Here is a 19,591-nt window from a genome sequence, read left to right as displayed (position 1 = left end):
ACACTAATTGGAAGTGACGCTGGGATAGGGAGGGGGTGGGACGAGGGACACGGGTGGTTGGGAGGAAGGGAAATCCAGTTTCAATTTGCCATTGTACGGCATAGAATAAAGTATGTTATATTCTACCGGCCGTGGTGTCTGTCTCGTTGCTTCCGTTGAAGGTTGCCTGGACGAACAGGGAGTACTACTCATCGAGTGAGGCCCACTCGACATCACAGAGAGAACGACAGTGAAAGAGAAGAAGAGGAAGACAGAGAAAGAAGAATAGAGAAAGAAAGTGAAGGAGAGAGCAAGCAGGAGACAGAGAGGTGGAGAGAGTGAAAAAGAGAACAAGGGGGAGACAGAAAGTAGCACATAGAGAGAAAGAGTGATAGATAAAAGAGAGAGAGAAAGTGAGAGAGAGAGAGACAGAGAGGGGGGGGTGAGTGTTAGAATGGTGTAGGATGCACCAGGTACAGCTAGTAATTTGTATTCACTTGCATTGTTAAAAAAAGCAAAACCATTGTATATCAAATTGATACAAACTTACTTGAAAATTTGATACTGCCGAGTGTTCCCCTTACTTCCATAGAGAGCCAGGTTGAAATACCCTTGCACGCTAGAGCTGCCGGTGACTGTGACAGACACTTTGTGCCGATAGCCTGGAAAGCCAAGGACTTTGTCATTAAACATTAAATTGGAAAGAATAAAATAGGCGCTATGGAAAATTAAGCAATATGAGTGGTCAAACGAAGCGTTTGAAAGCCTTTGTGTAACAGTTTGTCCTCAAGTATTGAACACTAAAGGTCTGATACGAAGACACACATCCATTAATAAGGCACATCCATAATCTTACATTTTTCACCCTAGTAGACACTCATTGATACTATTGTTTTTTGTGCATTTAGTGGTGCTACCCCACCTATATGGCAAAACATTACTACAGGTAAATGATAGAGAGAAGGGGGTGTAAGGAAGCACTCTCTGGTTGACATGAAAACTGGCAACGATTGGGCAGAAAATGGCCTAACTACCAGCTGTTCATTTATTTGCCTTGCCTATTCTCATTCTGATGCCAACCCACCCCCCACAACTGTGTTCATTACACCTTCATGTTAACTCCCTCTGTCAACACGCATTGCACTTCTTAAGTGCCTGGCTTTGTTAAGCTAAAGGGTTTTGTGGTGTTGGAAACATGTAACTTGATAGTTGGTAGAGCTTTGGCCCGTCGCCCATAAGTAGTTCATCAGATTTCTCCTGTACGAGAAGCACGCTTCAGGTGATTGGTGGAAAGCAGGGAGACAGAGGGGTTGAATTACAAGGCCCTGCATGTGATTGGCTATTGAAAATTAGCAGAGAGTACAGAGTGCATTAGATGAGCCCAAGAGTTTCAAGCTTGAGTCATTTGCAGAGACATTTCCAATATAACATTCTGTGGTAATTCTTATGTTCGCAAAATGCTTGGTGATTGCATGCACATCTCTGCTAAACCACTCTAGTGGCATGCGTCCCCTTAACCTCTCTCATAGGCGATTTATTTACAGAATTAGGGTGATTCATTTACTCACTGAGAGAGCAATGCATTTACAAACCCCAGAGAAATTAATGTTCAATATGCAGACTGGATGCAAACGAAACAATACAATCTGAGACCAGGCCGAGTGACCCAAACTGCATGTTTGTCTGGGTCTCATGATGCATTGTATGGACCGACAGGTGCCCCTTTAGTCCACGCACATCAATATTTTGGCCTCATTACAAGTTTTGCGGGGCAGGAAAAGTGCTGGTAATTCCGTTTACAAGTATGCCCATGGGGGCCACTGATTTACCTCCAGCCAAGAGCTGGAGGAAACTCAGCCACCCACTGACAGAAAACTGCTGATATTACCGACACCAGAAATACCAGTGCCATTAATACCGGCAATGCCCTCCATGGAGTCCTATATGCTGATTACCCTCCTTTTCCCCCACCAGAAATAACCCGCAAATTCCGGGATATCAGGTGGTAGAAACGGGAGATCAGTTTGCCGGTATCCCGCTGGAATTACCAGAGGGACAATGGTAAACTTATGAGGCCTTAGACCCAACATTCAGGCCATGTGCCTTTGTTGGAGCCGTCCCTTGCTCAGAGTTATCGTACCCCACTTGAGGTACTGCCCTACCACACTGCCCCTCACTGTAACACACTTTGACAAAAGAGAGAGACAGAGAAGCTTGTAAGTCCACAGTGTGCAGCAGGAAGAGGAGGTGCAATTTTGTTGCTGTCCTTCACCACCCAAAACTCCCAACCAAACTTCAAGCCCCGCCCACCTTATTAACGCATGCTATAGCATGATCTGGTGCTGGCTGAGGCACATGGCCCACTCAGCATGGCCCACTCAGCTTCTTTTTTCAGTTGTCTCCTCATCATTTATCGTGCCTCATTCCACCCCACTCAACCACACCACCACCCTACACCACTACATCACACCACCACACCTCCCTATAACATTATTACACAGCACAACTACTTGACATGACTCCACTATTTCACACCACAACACCCTCACACCACACATCACCATACTGCACCACACTTCAACCCACCTCTACACACCTCAATAACACCAAACCACCACTCCACACCACCAATCTACAACACCATCACACCACAACAACCTGCTAACACACCACTAATCCACACCACACACACCCACTCCACACCCCCACTAATCCACGCCACCACCACACCTCCAAACTTCACACCACCAATCAACACCACCACCACCACCACTACACACACGCACACCATTCTAGATCACTCAACCAATAGGCCACTTCACAGCACACCACCCCATCATTCCACACCAACTCCACACACCATCCAACCCATCACACTCCACCACTTCATACCTCCACAACTCCATTGCACACACCCCTGCAAACCCCTGAACCACTCCAGGCCTCCACACCAACCCTTCTCACCACACCTCCACTACACACTACCACACCACTTCACATCACAATTATCCCCCACCACGTCTGCACACCACCACTCCCCACCACCACTCGACAGGTCCACATCCCACACCACCATTCCACACACCCACAACCCATACCACCATATCACTACACAACTCATCACAGCAACTCCACACCTCCACATTCCTTTATTTACACCCCACTCCACACAATATCACACCACCACATCCATCCGCAATCCACCACACTCTGCCCTCTACAACACCACACGACACTCCACAACACCACACACCACTACTACACACCACTCCAAACCACAACCCTACACCACTACTCCATACCACCACTCTACAGCACACTCCACACCATGACATTGCACCACAAACACACCACATACCACCACACCCCATCACTCCACACCACAAATCCACATCACCACCACTTTACACTGCCACATCCTACATCTCCTCTCAAAACCACCAAAACCCCACTTCATAACACTCTGCACCACACCTCCACCTCACTCCACAATACAACTCCCAACCAGCACACCAACACTCCACCACACAACTCTGCCATATGTCATGGCTCCACCCAGCCTCTCCACCCCATTACACCACTCTAACTACCTCCACGCTAAACCCTCCACCCTGCTCTTTTCTACCCAAGACCCCAACTCTACCCTGCCTTCACTCTACCCTTGCCCAGCTACAAACCTCACTCCCACTACCCACATACCTACACCACTGTCCACCCACGCCCCACCCCCACCGTAGCCCCATTTGCCCTTCATCACCTCTCTCTACCTGACCCACCCTTCCTCACAATTCTCTATCCGCACCCACACTTCCTCACCCAGCCTTTCTTATCTCCTTATCTTCTTTCTATCCCATCTGGGCCCTTCCTCAAATCTTCTGTGACCAACCACCCGCACTTACTCACCTCTCCTACCCCTTCCCCACTACTGTGCCCCACCACCACTCCACCACTCCTCCACTCCATGCCTCCACACGGCACTCTACACCACTACTCCACACCACACCTCCAACCCACCACTTCACACTTCCAATCAACACAACCCCACTCCAATAAACACCACACCATTACTTCACATCACTAATCACACCCCCATTCCAAACCTCCACTCCACCACCCCCCACTCCACACACCTCATTCCTGCACACATCTAGACATCTCCATACACCCACAAACCTAATTTGCATCCCCACTCTACACCATCTCACCACCACACCTCACCACCACAATAATCCACACTCAACACCGCTACACCACACCTTTGCACCACTTCACACCACCACACCCACACTCCACACCACCACTCTAAAACCCACACTCTAACCCACCACTCTAACACCATGCCCCCACTACCTCCCCACGCCCACTTTATCACCACCTCATTAACACCACCCTCAGTCTACTCCCTGCAAACATCCTTGTCCCCTTCTACCAACACCCACTGGTTCTCACTCCCCCTAGCCCAAGCCCCTTCATCTTCCCTCTGTAGCCCCACCCACACTTCCTCACCCCTCTCTAGTCTCCCACACACATATCCATGCCTCTGTATTCCCACCCTACCTCACTTCTTTATTATGTACCCCTCTCTATCCCCAAGCCTTCCAACCTCACCCACTCTATCCCCACTTCTCCCCACTCTATCCCACCCAATGCTACCCACCCCACTCTACCTCACCAATGTCTGCTCACCTATCCATACCCACCCTACACCCTCCCACCCTACCTCACTGGTGCTTATGTTCACCAACCCACCCCAAATCAACTCTTTCTACCCCCACTAGCTCATCTAGCACATCTGTCTCTACCATATTCACCCCTGCCTACTGCCTATCACCTTAGCTCACCCCTTCTCCCATCCACCTTTGTATACCTCCACCCCAGCCATTTTAGCTCACTCTTTAAATCACCACGCGTATAGTAACATTCCAAATATAGTGTTTTCTGACAAGTAACATTAGTAATACTCATTGTAAAAAGACTTGTGTACACTCCCATGAAGAGCACCCTTCATGCTATGTCTATCACTTATGTTAATTTTTAGCAAGCACTCATTTTCAAAGATGCGTGGAATTACTGGCTAAGTAGTTATGTAATGTGTGTGTATTTTTAGAGCGCATTGGGCCAAGGCATCACAGCGCTATCACAGGGTTGCAAGGTATGGGGTGCAAAAAGAGAGGGAGACTTACGTAAGTAGTCTCTTTCTGTAGGTTAGATTATGTACTTGATGAAGATCCAATGGTAAGGCATTCCAGGGCTTGGTTGCAAGCACTTGGAACGACCTCCCCATTGCTCGCGACCGTCGCGGTTCAGATAGGAGTGAAGCATGGGAGAACATAAGGCACACGCCATAAGAATTTAAAAGCTATCTGGGACACAAATTCTCGAGGGCCTTAAAGACAAAGGTCAAAGATTTAAAGCATATCCTGGCTGCAACGGTCAGCCAGTGAAGCTTTTTCAGAATGGGGGAGATGTGTGTTTTTGATGATAAGCCGACGCTGACTACTGCACAAGAAGTAGTAGTAGCCGACTACTGCATGAGCAGTAGTAGTAGTAGTAGCCGACTATTGCACGAGCAGTAGTAGTAGCCGACTACTGTTCTAGCAGTAGTAGTAGCCAAATATTGCACAACAGTAGTAGTTGCTGAATACTGCGTGAGCAATAGTAGTAGCCGACTACTGCATGAGCAATAGTAGTAGCTGACTACTGCACAAGTAGTAGTAGTAGCCAAATACTGCACGAGCAATAGTAGTAGCCGAATACTGCACGAGCAATAGTAGTAGCCGAATACTGCAGGAGAAGTTTTGGAGTCCGAATATTGCACAAGCTTTGTAATAGACGACTACTGAACGAGCAGTAGTAGTAGCCAAATATTGCACAACAGTAGTAGTTGCTGAATACTGCGTGAGCAATAGTAGTAGCCGACTACTGCATGAGCAATAGTAGTAGCTGACTACTGCACAAGTAGTAGTAGTAGCCGAATACTGCACGAGCAATAGAAGTTTGGATCGTTTGTATTTTGTGCAGGACTTATTTAGGGGCACCACGAAGTAAAGAGGCGTGAGCTAATGACGGCACAGGCAATGTTGACTGCATGATGTCCTGAAAGGTATGATCTGATCTTCCTTAAAATCATTAAGTAATTGTTGGCCTCACTAATCCATTTATTTACTTGATGAGCCATAGAAACCCGCTGAACAAAACAGAGCCCTAGGTGTTTCACCACTGGTGAAAATAAAATGATGGATTGATCTAAGTGGAGTTGGTCATCAGGTCATTTTGGCTTGGTGGATAGGCAGGCATTGAGACAGTCAGTCTTGCCTGTATTAAGACTGAGCCAGTTTTGGTCATCCAATAGTCTGTTATTTATTTTTGTCTGTATCATTTCGATGTTGAGAGGTGACGTGCAGAAGATTAGCTGGTATATCAGCAGCTTAATTTTGGAAGATGACGTTATTCTGAAATCAGTCATGAAGGGATTTGAGATAGATATTAAAAAGTAGTGGGGATAGACATGACCCTTGTGGTACTCCACAATCTAGTAAATAAATCTTGGACTCAGATTGGTTAATCCTAACTTGATTTATATGATTGGTCAGGAAAGAAGAGCACCATAGAAGAGACTTTTCTGACATGTTTCTAAATAGTGCCAAAGAATGTGCAGCATTTTTACATATACAACAAACACCCAAACTATTGGCCTTGCCAATGTTTGTTTTCAAATAGGAGAGCTTTGGGGCCACCTCACCCAACCAGTGGCTTTGAATTATGGCAATCTGCATTGCCTTTTCATCCCCTTTCTTATCCGCTCCCGTCACAAGCATTTAATAGATATTTAATAACATAAAAGAAGGACAACTTTTGAAGCTTTGTTATAGTCCATATTTGCTTGTTCTTATATTGATTCCACTTCATGTGTGAAGACTACATTGCTATGACTCTCATTCTGTAATAGCCAAGTCACAACTCCAAGGATGCCGAGGGAGGATAGGCACTAGGCAGGACTGTGAGGAGGAAGAATCAGACACAGATGAATGAAGATTCCAAGTAAGTAATCTGGGCATTTCCTCCTCATCCATCTTCCTCATTTTAGCAAAATGAAGCAGGACTGTGACGTGGAAGCCTAAGACCTGGAGTAATGAAGATTACGAGTAAGCAATCAGGGCATTGCCTCCTCTTCAGTCGTCCTCATCTCAGGCTTTGAGAAATGAAGCAGGGCTGTGATGAAGAAGACTAGGTTATGGATTAATGAAAATTACTGCTAAGTAATCAGGGCATTAATAGGGTAAATTGCTAAGTACATGTTATTCAAAGAGGCAAAACAGTTTGCTTACGAGATAAAAATCTAACATGAGCTCATTTGGAAAAAATGATTTATTCTATGACCAATAAAGCTCATACAAATCTGGGCCCCTGTCCCATCAAAGAAAAATGCACAGACTGGTCAGTAGTTATGTTTCTCTGCATTGTGCAGCTTCATGCAGCAGGGGGAAGGGAATCATTCCTTACCTCCACCTTATGGGAGAGATATCTCAAATTTTTAAGAGGTATTTTAACCCAAAATCAGGCATTATCTCATTATTCAAAATGAGCAGTGTTGCGATCCCGCCGGACACCACTGAGAGAGAGAGACTATGGGGGTCATTACGAGCCTGGCGGTAAGGGGTTAATGGCGCTGGTAATGGTGCCGGCGCCGTTAACCCCTCACCGCCCTATTACGAGTCTGCTCGGGGGACCCGCAAAGGGTGCCTGCTAAAACCAGGCGCCCTTAGCGGGTCCCGCTAGCAGACCAGGGAGCTAGCAACGGGCACTGTTATTAAAGGGCCCATTATTAGCCCCCTCCCCATTCACATGGAGCCCTATGGGGGCTTGAATAGGAATGGGGATGTACCGGTTCCGGGTTCCTCGAATGAGGAATTACCGGATCCTCCAAGGTTGGAATGGCCCGGTAAGTCCTCATTTGAGGAACCCGGACCCGGTACCCGGTAAGGAGGTAACTATGCCGCAAATTGCGGCATGGTTACCTCCAACCTCGTAATGACCCCCTATATCTTTGTTCATTTAGAACCCACAGAGGCATCAGCTACCAAGTACTGCGTCAACTGACTCCGCAAGTTAGGACCCTTTCCCCCTTTCATAATAACACAGACTACATGCATAGTGTTCTTTGATACACTACTAACGTACCAGAATCCACTATTATACGCCTACCTCCCTTCACACAATAACATTCCATAAAACAAATTAGCGAACATAACCATTGAAAATAGCAACAACCTAACAACTCTTCCACATATAGTCCTTAAACTTGACAGGAGGCACCCTTGCTCGGGGTATGCAAATAGCTGCCAACTCACCTTCACAAACAGGCACCCTTTCCCCACATGCACCGACACCGTGTATGATATTCTCACACACCCTCTCTTCCACTTCTCTCACTGGCATTGTACACCCATGAGACACACTCTGTTCCTCACAAATCCCTTCACTATAACTGTCATCCCCAACACACACACTCACCACATGCTTCTTTCACACTGCCCCACTCACTTTCCTGAATCAAAATAATTTTCTTACTCCATCGCAACCTGTCATCCAAACCTACCTAACCCGTTCCAACATTCACCACTGTCTGCCAAGACATATTCACGCTCATGCCCTTGTGTACCAAACCCTTTCCAACACCTCATTCATGTCCACATTACTAATGGCACCAACACCCAGAGCCACCGGTCTGAGCTTCGACCCCGCCTTCCTGCCTCTCATGAGTCCAAAAGGTGCATGCCCATAAAGGTAGATGGCATATCCCTGTATGCTTCAAAGTTTCCGAATACATTGCTTTACCAACTCAACTCCGCTAACTGTATAACCACCTTGACAAACATGTTAATTCTTTCCACCAATCCATTTGCTGAAGGTTTGTATACGGCTGTCCTGTCATGCCCGATACCAAATTTGTGCATACATTCTGCCATCTGGTGTGACACAAATTGCACCCCATTATTTGTCACTATGCTACATGGTACACATTCTCTGTCGAACACCTTCCTCAAAATCTCAATAACCTTATCCGTCGTCAAGGACTCCATGCCGGCTGCCTCCGCCCATCACAACGTATAATCCACCAACACCACAATGAACCTCAACTCATCGCCTAACAAATCCATGGGACCAATGATGTCCAATGTCAACTTTGGTCACACCTAGACTGGCACCACAGCAGGAAACACCCGCTGGTTGCGAGCAACCTTACTCTTCTCACTCGTGGCACTCGCTGCACAATCCTTGAACAACACCTCCACATCATTGCCAAAACCTGCCGACCATTATGACTCTAGCAGTGTTATTTTCATCAAAGATCTATCCAGATGGCCCGCATGTGCCAACTCCACCAATCTCGTCCTCAAGGTCACGGGAGATACCAATCATTCACCTCTGGTCATGCCCACAGGCCTTCCGCTAACTCATCAACTTATGCATGTAATGTTTGCCCACACCAGTAGATTCTCCGCCATCCCCAACCACAGTGCAAACCTGTTTTGATCCACTCTAACTTGGCATCATCCTCACTGTCCCTCTCCCTCTTTTCAAATGCAGGAATCATACATGGCACCTATGTTCCACTTGTGCTCTCAACCTCGTCACCTTTGTCAATGAAAGAGGAAGGTAACCTTGACAAGCACTCCACCACCATGTTCTTACCCCTGGAATATACTCCACAGAAAAGTTATATTCATGAAGGTCCACCATCCACTTGGCAATCCTGGGTCACACTGCCCCTACACCTTTTGATGTCAAAACATAAGTCAAAGGCTTGTGATCAGTCCTGATTACATATGAAATACCCCACAAAAACATCCTGAAATGTTTAGATGCCCAACACACAGCCAATGCTTCCCTCTCAATGAGATCATACGCTCTCTCAGCTTCTCGGAATAGCCAGAAAGCAAATGAATTGGGCCGATGCTGTCCACCCTGACATTGTGCCAAGACAGCTCCTACCCCCACATCACATTACTTGCATCAACAGTCAAAAGTGTCTTACACTTAACATCAAAAGAAATTAAAGACGGAGCTTTGTCAACATTCTCCATGATATTTTCAAATTCCTTCTGACACTGCTTTATCCACATGAATGCTGCATTCTTCTTCAACAATGCAAGTATTCATGCTAATAGTTTTTTCAGCATTTCAGGGAATAAACTTTACACAGTATTCAGTCATCCTTAAAAATGCTGTAAATTGCTCTTTGGTAGAAAATGCCATTGCTTCCTTCATGGCCCTAACCAAGCCTTCCTTTGGTTCAATGCCATTTACATCTATGGTGTGCCCCAAATAAGTCAAACACTGCACACTAACGTGGCACTTTTCCCATTTAATTGTCAAACCTTTTTCCTGCAATATCTGTAAAACCCTGTGTGCCCTCTCATTATGCTCATGCCCATCCCTTCCCCAAACCAATATGTCATCTTGAAAATAGCTGGCACCCAGCATGTTTCCAAACAGTGCTTGCATCAACCGATGAAAGATAGCAGATGCTGATGCCCAACCAAAAGGCATCTGGCAAAACCTATATGCACAAGAAGGCATCACAAATGAAGTAAGGTGGCAGGGGTCTTCATGCAAGTCTATTTGATGGTAGGCTGATGACAGATCAAAAGTAGAAAATCATGCCGCCTGACCCATGGTCACTAATAACTTGTATATGTTCGGCAATGGATACCCGTCTACCCAAATGCTCCCATTCAACTCTCAAATCCACACACATACTCAACCCACCATCCAGTTTCCGTGCCAACATCACAACTCAATTTCCTCAATTACACCTGCATCCTTCAATTTCTGCAATTCCTCTTTGAGCGCATGTCTCGCCAACACTGTCACATTCCTAACACTGTGCGTCTTTGGCGTTGCACCCCTTTTAAATAAAATGTTGTGCAAAAATCCATGTAACATGCACAACTTTTCCGCAAATACTGAAGGGTATATACTTTTCAAATACTCAGCCATCACACCTGCCATAGGCTGGTCGCCCCCCACCGCTCACACACAATACAGGCACACTCTTGCCCAGGCAAATTTGTATGTCCAAAGCTGCTTGTTCATCCCACCCTAGAGCATTGGCTCCAGTGTGCGCAATGTATAATTTACCTGTCGTGTACCGTCCCTCCAACTGTATTCTTGCCCATTCATAACCCAATACTTTTATAAGCACTTTTCCATATACACTAGGATAGATATTCAGTGCCTTAAGATCAACAACCACTTTGCCATAACTCTCCACATGTACCTCAGACGAGATCATAGCGTAGAGTGACCCAGAATCAACCTGCATCTTCAGTTGGACACTGTTCGCTGTTGACATGTCCCACGGTCCCTTCTTTTTCTCCCCTTGTACTTGTAATAATGCTCCTTCCACCACGCACTTCTGGTTCAATCATCCTAACACTCTGTTTGTAAAAGGTTCCCACTTGTTCTCACCCTCTGCCATTTAATATACACATTCTAGTAAAATGCCCCCTCCCACTACATTATCTACATTCTGCTGCCAGAGGCGGACAATCCTTCGCTTCTGTAACATGACTCGACCATCCACATTTCTTGCAAAGTTGTCATGCATAGGTCCTAGTTGTATCCTTGGGATATCTGCCCAATTGTCCTTCCGATTTTACAGGTACTTCAACCTTGCCTTTTGGTTCAATGCCTGCTCTCCTACTGCATCTCTTTGTGTGCTCTCTTCAGTCATCACTTCTACACTGGCACTGGACTACTCGATTACTCTTGCTATTTCCACAATCTTGTCCAAAGGGGGGTCTTTGTCAATCCACAACCTCACCCTAACTTTGGTGTTACATGTCTTATATATTCATCCTGCAACTCGTAAACTTGCATGTATGTCACGTATGCATCTATTGACTCTCCCACCCTATGCACCCTTGAGAAGAAATGGTACCGTTCCATTACTATGTTACGCCTCCTGCCAAAATGCATCTCAGGTTTCTGTAAAGCGATTTCGTACAAAATGACCACAGTCTCTCCTTCCCTACCTCCTGGAGCTGTGGTCCTTATTTCATCACCAGGTAAATGTCTGAACCCCCCCAAAGACTTCCGTGCCTAGACAATTGGGAAGGGCCACCTCCTTCTGGTCATTACTGTAGCTCCACCAGCCGCTCTCAAGAACACTTTAAATGCATCCACCCATAAGTCCCAAACAACAGGTGGCTCTCAGCGGTGCGCCAAAAAGATAGTAGGTGACTTAGCATTAGCCCGCTGTATGATGGCATGTCCCCAATCTAATGTTCTGTTTTACCTTAAATTTCTTTATATATGTATTTATTTCACTATTGAGTATGAAAATCCATCATCTGTGGGGAACGAATTGTGGCCTCCTCTTTTGTCCTCCTCCTATTGCGCAACCGGAGTGCGCCACCTTGCATCCTTTCACGCCTATTTTGTTTTTCATTCTCTGTTGCCTTGCTTGTCACAGCAACCAGCCCTGACGTGCCGCACACATCGAGTGCCATGCAGATGTCCTGTCCTCTGAGGGCTGTGCTCTCGTATGCTGGCAACCAACACAGGGCTGTACACACCTTACATTCTCGCTCCGGCTGTCGAAATTGACCATGGCCCACAGCAATGAGAGTATGTCGGATCGGCCCATTAGGCTACCAACTGCTACTCCAGCGGCTCCATTAGCTTCGGACCGGGGGACAAAATCGGCCAGCTGCACCTCTTTGCGTGGGTTTCCTACCCATGTGGTCCAATCTCCACTTATTGCCAATGTTGTGATCATGCCAGGCACCATTGAGAGACAGAGAATATATCTTTATTCATATGGCCACCATGTGTTGCGTGTGGCAGGGCCTCTCTCAGGCTCCCGTGAGCCCCCCCTGTCATGTAGCACACCATGAGTCATGCTTACAGTCCGGGCTCCACGGTCGCTCCGACGTGCCTGTGGAATGCCCCGTTTATTTAAAGCACACGCGGCAGAGTTACGTCACTCTGCCGCCTGTGTATTCCCTTAAAGGGGCCGCCACCACACTCCTCCTTTTTCATATCAAAACCAAACAACAAAGAGGTAAATTACACACACTTCACAACAATACACTGCACCCAAAATGGACACCTCTTTAATCACATTCCAACCCAGACCCACCAGTCACTTTTCAGTCGATGGGCCCAACAGTTCAGGGGTGAAACATAGTCATTGAGATGGACAGGCTTGCCCTTCGCGGCCCTTTGGTGAAATCTCCTGCCCCCCTCCCAGATCGGGCCCGCCTCACTTGTGTCCCCCCCGACCTGGGGAACTCGACGGATGGGCCAGGCCACCGCCCTCATCCAGTACATCACTACTGTCCCTTCTTTGAATCGCCTCTGGCCTGGTCTCTCCAATCTTCTTGAAGAAGCTGGAATTGCTCTACTTAAACTGATTACCATTTGCCGTTAGGCGTAAGCCGGCCCGCCTACGAAGGCTCCTGTCCCGAGCCTGTCGGAGCCAGGAGAAACAGGGAACGTCCTCGCCCTAAGATATCTCTTTCCTATTTACCAACTTACTTGGTTACCCCTCCCTGTCCACAAACACGGCATTTGATTGTGACACCATCTATCATTTGTATGCTCATCTATCGCTGCACTCGCTGTAACGCAAAGAGTGGTATTTGCACCATGCCTCATCCCCACATGGACTGCCATCCCAAAGCATAACAATAACTCAAGAGCCTTGGTCACCAAATCTGTAAGCTCCATATTGCCACCGCAGCAGTCTAAGAAGCCTAACCGTGCCCACTTCCTGTATTGAACCAAGAGTCTGTACACTCAAACGGTCGAGTTCCCCTACCAAACTTGCAGCTTCACAGCAGTGAGCCTGGCCCTCTACCAAGTTGTGGTCTGGCCATTAACCCATGTTACTCACTGCAAGTTATTAGACCACTGAATAATTAAGTGTTCATACCTATCGTTTACTGTCCAACCCACATAGGATATAATATTGTAATATTCAAAGTACAGACATGTTCTGCTGTACCCCGATTCCAGTCTGAACATTATAAGCATGATAATTAGCACACCCGCACCTGGATTCGTTGTGCACACCGCCGTGGCTAAATGATGTTGCCCGCCGCTTCGACCGTGTGAGTATTTAGCTTAATATTCATGTGTTTCTATGCGTTCACACCCCATGAAATGCTGTGTAACCCATTGTTTTTAAATGCATTGTTCACTGCCTTTATTATGTATGATGCTACCTTCTGTATCCATTTTTGTAACATTCCTTAATGATATACTGTGCCTTTCACTTCCTTCAAATGAATCGGACCGCCGCACCACCAATGCCAGTATCTTCCACGCCTAGCTATTGTATCTAGACGTGTGTACCTTTCTGCCAAGGACACCAACCCTGCATTGCATTCATACATAGCTCCTAGTTGATCCTGAGCACCTCACATAGAGATGCCCCTGCAAGCGAGACCCTGTGCAATCTAATACTCCCCAATTAGTATTTCATCTGCACCACTTTTGTTACTTTGCGAACCTCATCTCAGACTGGTAAATCCGGGCCCTATATTAGCAACCCGACCATACCTAGTCAAGCTTACTTTAGTTGCCCCACCCCACTCATCGGAGGTGCCCGCCATCCGCCTACCCACATACAATACTTACCTTCATCAGGCTCAGCCATCTCCGTTCAGCTAATAATTGGAGGCTCCATCAGGGTTGCACTCCACCACCATGCTTTCCATCCCGCTCAACAACCTCTTACCATGTTATGAAGGAGCTTTCACCCCCCTTGGAAATGGCCTTGCCACAATTGGCTGTCCTTGCCATTACCCTACACATTGCCCAACTCCCTTTCTACCCAAAACTAGCCCTTTCCCATATACCCCACCAGCTCAGACCACAGCCAGCACGACCAGTGATGATACCTCAACCTTAACGAAAGACGTAACTCCTCACATCAAAAATACCTTCACCAGTTGCCTGCCCACGACCCTGTGCACTAATCCTACATGTGTAGACTGCCCTAAGTCCACACCACTCCTTCATCCTTCCACACATACATACCACTGCAGAGGATACACTAGGCGTTCCAGACTGGCATCACCGCTCTGCTATAGTCCACACCATACCATGACCTATGCCCTGATGGCCAAACAGCACCCCAAATCACAGCATACCACCACATAACATCAGCGGAGACTGCAACAGCTTCAACTCGAACCACACAAAGTAACAAACCTAATAACGTCCCTACACAACCCACACCCCTCCAACTTCAAACGTCGACCTCCTGCAGTGTTGACGGAGTCCCTGCACCCCCCCCCCCCATTAAAGGTGCCCTCCTCAACATGCGCTCGTTAGGTGCCCATGCTATTGAGATACATGATCTCATCATAGATCAACAACTAGATTTCCTAGTTATCACCGGAACATGGCTGGACCAAGCATCGGGTCCAGTTCTCACACTGGCTACTCCCCCAGACTTCTCCATAATCAGAGCAGACCGCACCAATTTAGTGGGAGAAGGTGTCGCAATAATTGCTAAAAGCAATCTTCTATTTAGATCATGTCCCCTAAATAGCCTGGAAGGCTACGAATTGCTCCTCATCAACCTTACAACCAACCCTAAAACTACCATCAACTTCCTCATCACCTATGGAGCCCCTAATCACCTCAATCACCCTGACGCTGATATTCCACTCCTAATCACTCCCTACGTCGAGGCAAATACCAAATTCATCATCCTCTGTGACATCAATCTAGGATTTAACTGATGCCCTTGACCGCAAAGCCAGTGCCCTCTACTTATCTGTTTCCGATATGAACTTCACACAACAAGTGACGGTACCCACTCATGACAAAGGCAGGACGTTAGACTGGATGCTCATCTTAAAAGTATGCTTATCCATCAACACCATCTCAACCATTAACTGGTCGGATCACCATCTCATTTGCTTCCACATACCTTCACAAGGAATAGCAGCAGCGGACAAGACACCCCGCTTAGCCCCATTGAAATAAGAAACACAAAGAACCTCACAACTTTAGACATCACCCCTGTACTGTGAGAGGCACTTGCTGCACATTCCCACACAGACACTGATCCTACAAACCTTGTGGACACCTACCATACGTGTCTTACTACCACCTTTGACACACTAGCGCCACTTAAAACCAAAATACCACGGTCAGCCAAACGATCTAACTTCTGGTTTCATGAAGAACTTGTAGCGTTATGGCGCATCAAAAGATCGCTGTAAGACATCCATTAAAAAACCGTTCTACTGAATCTGCAGACTCCTTCACCATAGCTAATAAACTATATAAATCTACGTTAATTCAACATAAAGCCAATGCCTTTAATACACGTATCAATGATGCAGCCTCGAACTCCAAAGAGCTCTTTGCCATCCTGTAAGAACTGGAAAATCCTATACCGATGGCCACCCCCTCAAATACCAGCAGAGCTTGGTTCACCACCATACAAAGTGCACTCTCCTCAAAAATTGACCCGCTCCAAAACAAAACTCTAGCCAAAAAATATTAAACAGCGAAAACTCTCCCCCCCTCACTGATTAACACAGGACCTGAAAATTCAGAATCATCATTTAAATTCTTCCAGGTCAGCCAAGAGCGAGTCCTAGACACCATCTCCAAACCTAAAGCCTCAAACTGTAAAGGAGACTGCTTCCCCGCCAAACTAGTCAAACTCTGTGCACCTGTACTAACCCCAATCAACACCAAATTCATTAACACCTCTTTTGAGTCTCAGGTGTTACCTGCCAGTATCAAAGAAGCATGGGTCACCCCACTGCTTAAAATTCCATCACTCGACCCCACAGTACCCACTAATTCCCGCCCTATAACCACTGTCCCTTTTTTACTTAAAATAATTGACAAATTGCCTACTCCCATATTCAAAACTATTTGGAGAAGAACTATCTCCTAGGTGCCAGACAATCTGGCTTCCGGCCCAGTCACAGTACCGAAACGGCACTGTTATATTTAAAAATCCAAATGGATGCTATAAGAGATTCCGGTAACCTGAGCATACTACTACTATTAGACCTGTCAGCCGCATTCGATTTGGTTGACCATGACAAACTCTGCAATACGTTGCTAACTAACTTCACATTTTCCCAGGAAGCTACACTCTGGGTCAAATCCTTTCTCTCAGATCGCACCTCATCCCAGTGCCTATAGGAGTGCCACAAGGCTCGTGTCTATTGCCAACTGTTTATAACGCTTACACCAAGCTACTATTCTCAGCAATAGATGCAATGGGAGTGATCTACACAAATTTTGTGGATGATACGCAGATACTAATCCCCATTACTGGTAACCATGAGCAAGACACAATCGCTGTTAACAGAATATATGCCATCATCCAAAATTGGATGGCAAACAACAGTCGTTGTCTAAATGACGAAAAGACGGAGACCCTTATCATAGGGTCACCAGCCAAAATCAAAGCGCTGCACAGCGACTACGCCTCGATCACAATCGACGGCACACCCATAATGATTCTCAACCAAGCTAAAACCTTAGGAGTACATCTTGATACCAACTTAACATTGACCAAACATGTGAATGCACTCTCATCAGCCACATCATATACCTCTAAGCTTATCGCACTTAGTCAGCAATTCCTGACCCCTCGAAACTGCATTACTTTAGCCCGTGCTCTCATCTTGTCTAAGCGAGACTACTGCAATGTTCTAACACCAACCTAGCCAAACTCCAACTCCTGCAAAATAAAGCATTGCGAGCAGCCCTGGGCATAAAAAACCTGACCACATATCCAAGACAAGGCGAGAAGTCCATTGGCTCTCGATCAAAGCCAGAATCATCTTAAAAACACTTTGCATTACTCACTAGTGTCTTAACAATACAGCACCCATCTACCTGAATAAGGCCATTGCTTGTCACGAGGAACGAACCCTCCTATCAGAAATTCAAGAAAATGTTAAAAGCTTGGCTGTTCAATAAATACTAAATAATCCTAAAGAATTTCTGATTCTCCACTGTAAGAATCTCCTATGTAATGATGCCTTGTTTATAATATCCTCTGTATAAACTGTAATAATCTGTAATGACTGCATTTTGGCAATCCGAGAATTTACCATGTAACTATGCTCTAATAACAGTGTCCTTTGCATAAGCGGTACATGATGACGGACAACATTTTCCTTGTAACTAGAATCTGAATCCTCCTTGAATCTATGCTGTGATACCTCCGGGTTTGGGTGTATAACAAATGTAATGAATAAATAAAATAAATATTGCGGCTGACTGTGGCAGTTCCGTCAGAGGCAGTCACCATCGAGCCACGCACTGCCACCACATCCATTGGGTCAGGCTCGTAGGTTAGTAACAGCCTGCCTTGAGGGTGCTGGTTCTTCACCAGCACTTCATCTCCCGGGGCTTGCTGCTGGGGCCGGAGTCCTCTCATAATGTTCTCCCCCTCCATCCTGAGACTCCTTACCCGCTCCACCTGAGCATTGTCAATGACAGCTGGTTCATGCTCCCGTACTTCCGGAATCGAACCCCTCGGACACCGCCAAAACATGGGTTCTGCTGGTGCCACTCCCGTGGATGCAAGCGGGGTGGCCCTGCACTCCCTTAGGAACTGATACAAAGCCCTCTGCAGACAGTGACCCTGGCCGTGGGCGATGCAAAACACCTTATTTAACAACCTCATGAATCTTTCCGCTTTGCCATTTCGCACGAAGCCAGTCAGGTGTGATTTTGCGATGTTGTATCCTGTACTCCTCCGTCAGCTGTGCGAAACTGTCACCCTGGAACAGCAGCCCATTGTCAGAACACAGGGTATGAAGTAGGACATGGGTAGCAAAGATCTTCGCCAGGGCCACCACCACCTTGTCAAAAGAGACAGAGTCAATGAACTCTACCTCCGGATACCCGGACCATTCATCGACGACCACCAGGAAATGATTGTCACGGCCTGTAGACATGAAGTCGGCATGGATATTTTCTCAGGGCCATGTCCCTCTGGGCATGGTCTCGATCAGAGGCTCCGTCTGTGCTGGGACGCCGCGTGGTACCACACACAGGCAGAGACAAACTCCTCCACCCATCTCTCAAGGTCCGGGAACCATACCTTCTGTCGTGGGCAGGCCCTGGTGTGCCAGCTCGATGACTTGTGGAACCTTACACATGGGTTTTGCTATGAGGTCCCCACAAAGTAACAGTCCCGACTCCACAAAAGCCAGTTCATCCTTGACCCTCCACAGTTCCAAAGCCGATGTTGCCTCCTGGGTCCTCTGGACCAGTGAGTCCATGACCAACCTCCATGACCCCTGCTGAAGGGCCACCTTTAAGATGTTGAAACATTCATCCTCTGCCGCCGCCTGTTCCTGTTCGTGGATGGGCACCGAGTTTGGGGTTGCCGCCTCGACCACCAGCCTCACATGTTCGTCTCCTTAATCAGCACAGCTTCCATGCCCATCTGGCTTGCACCTGCATTGCCTAGACAAGTAGTCGGCCTCGTTATTGCTGCCGGGCCGGTACATCAATGAGACTCCATATTCAAGTAGCGCCATCATCCACCTCTCGATGCGGGCTGGAGGATTGGACGACAAATCAGGCATAATCGGTAACC

General features: G+C 46.9%; 1 protein-coding gene across 2 annotated transcripts in view; it reads right to left on the bottom strand.

Annotated features, from left to right (window-relative positions):
- Positions 1-19,591, bottom strand: part of LOC138473263 (pancreatic triacylglycerol lipase-like) — a 241,481-nt gene that overhangs the window by 52,388 nt on the left and 169,502 nt on the right. For both annotated transcript variants that reach the window (XM_069611902.1, XM_069611901.1), the window contains exon 11: positions 530-641. In XM_069611902.1, coding sequence (XP_069468003.1) covers positions 530-641 — 112 coding nt within the window. The remainder of the gene's footprint in view (positions 1-529; positions 642-19,591) is intronic.

Source organism: Ambystoma mexicanum, chromosome 8, assembly GCF_040938575.1.
Source record: "Ambystoma mexicanum isolate Mex_15411 chromosome 8, UKY_AmexF1_1, whole genome shotgun sequence".
In the NCBI taxonomy this organism is placed as follows: Eukaryota; Metazoa; Chordata; class Amphibia; order Caudata; family Ambystomatidae; genus Ambystoma; species Ambystoma mexicanum.
This window is presented reverse-complemented; position numbering and strand designations above follow the sequence as displayed.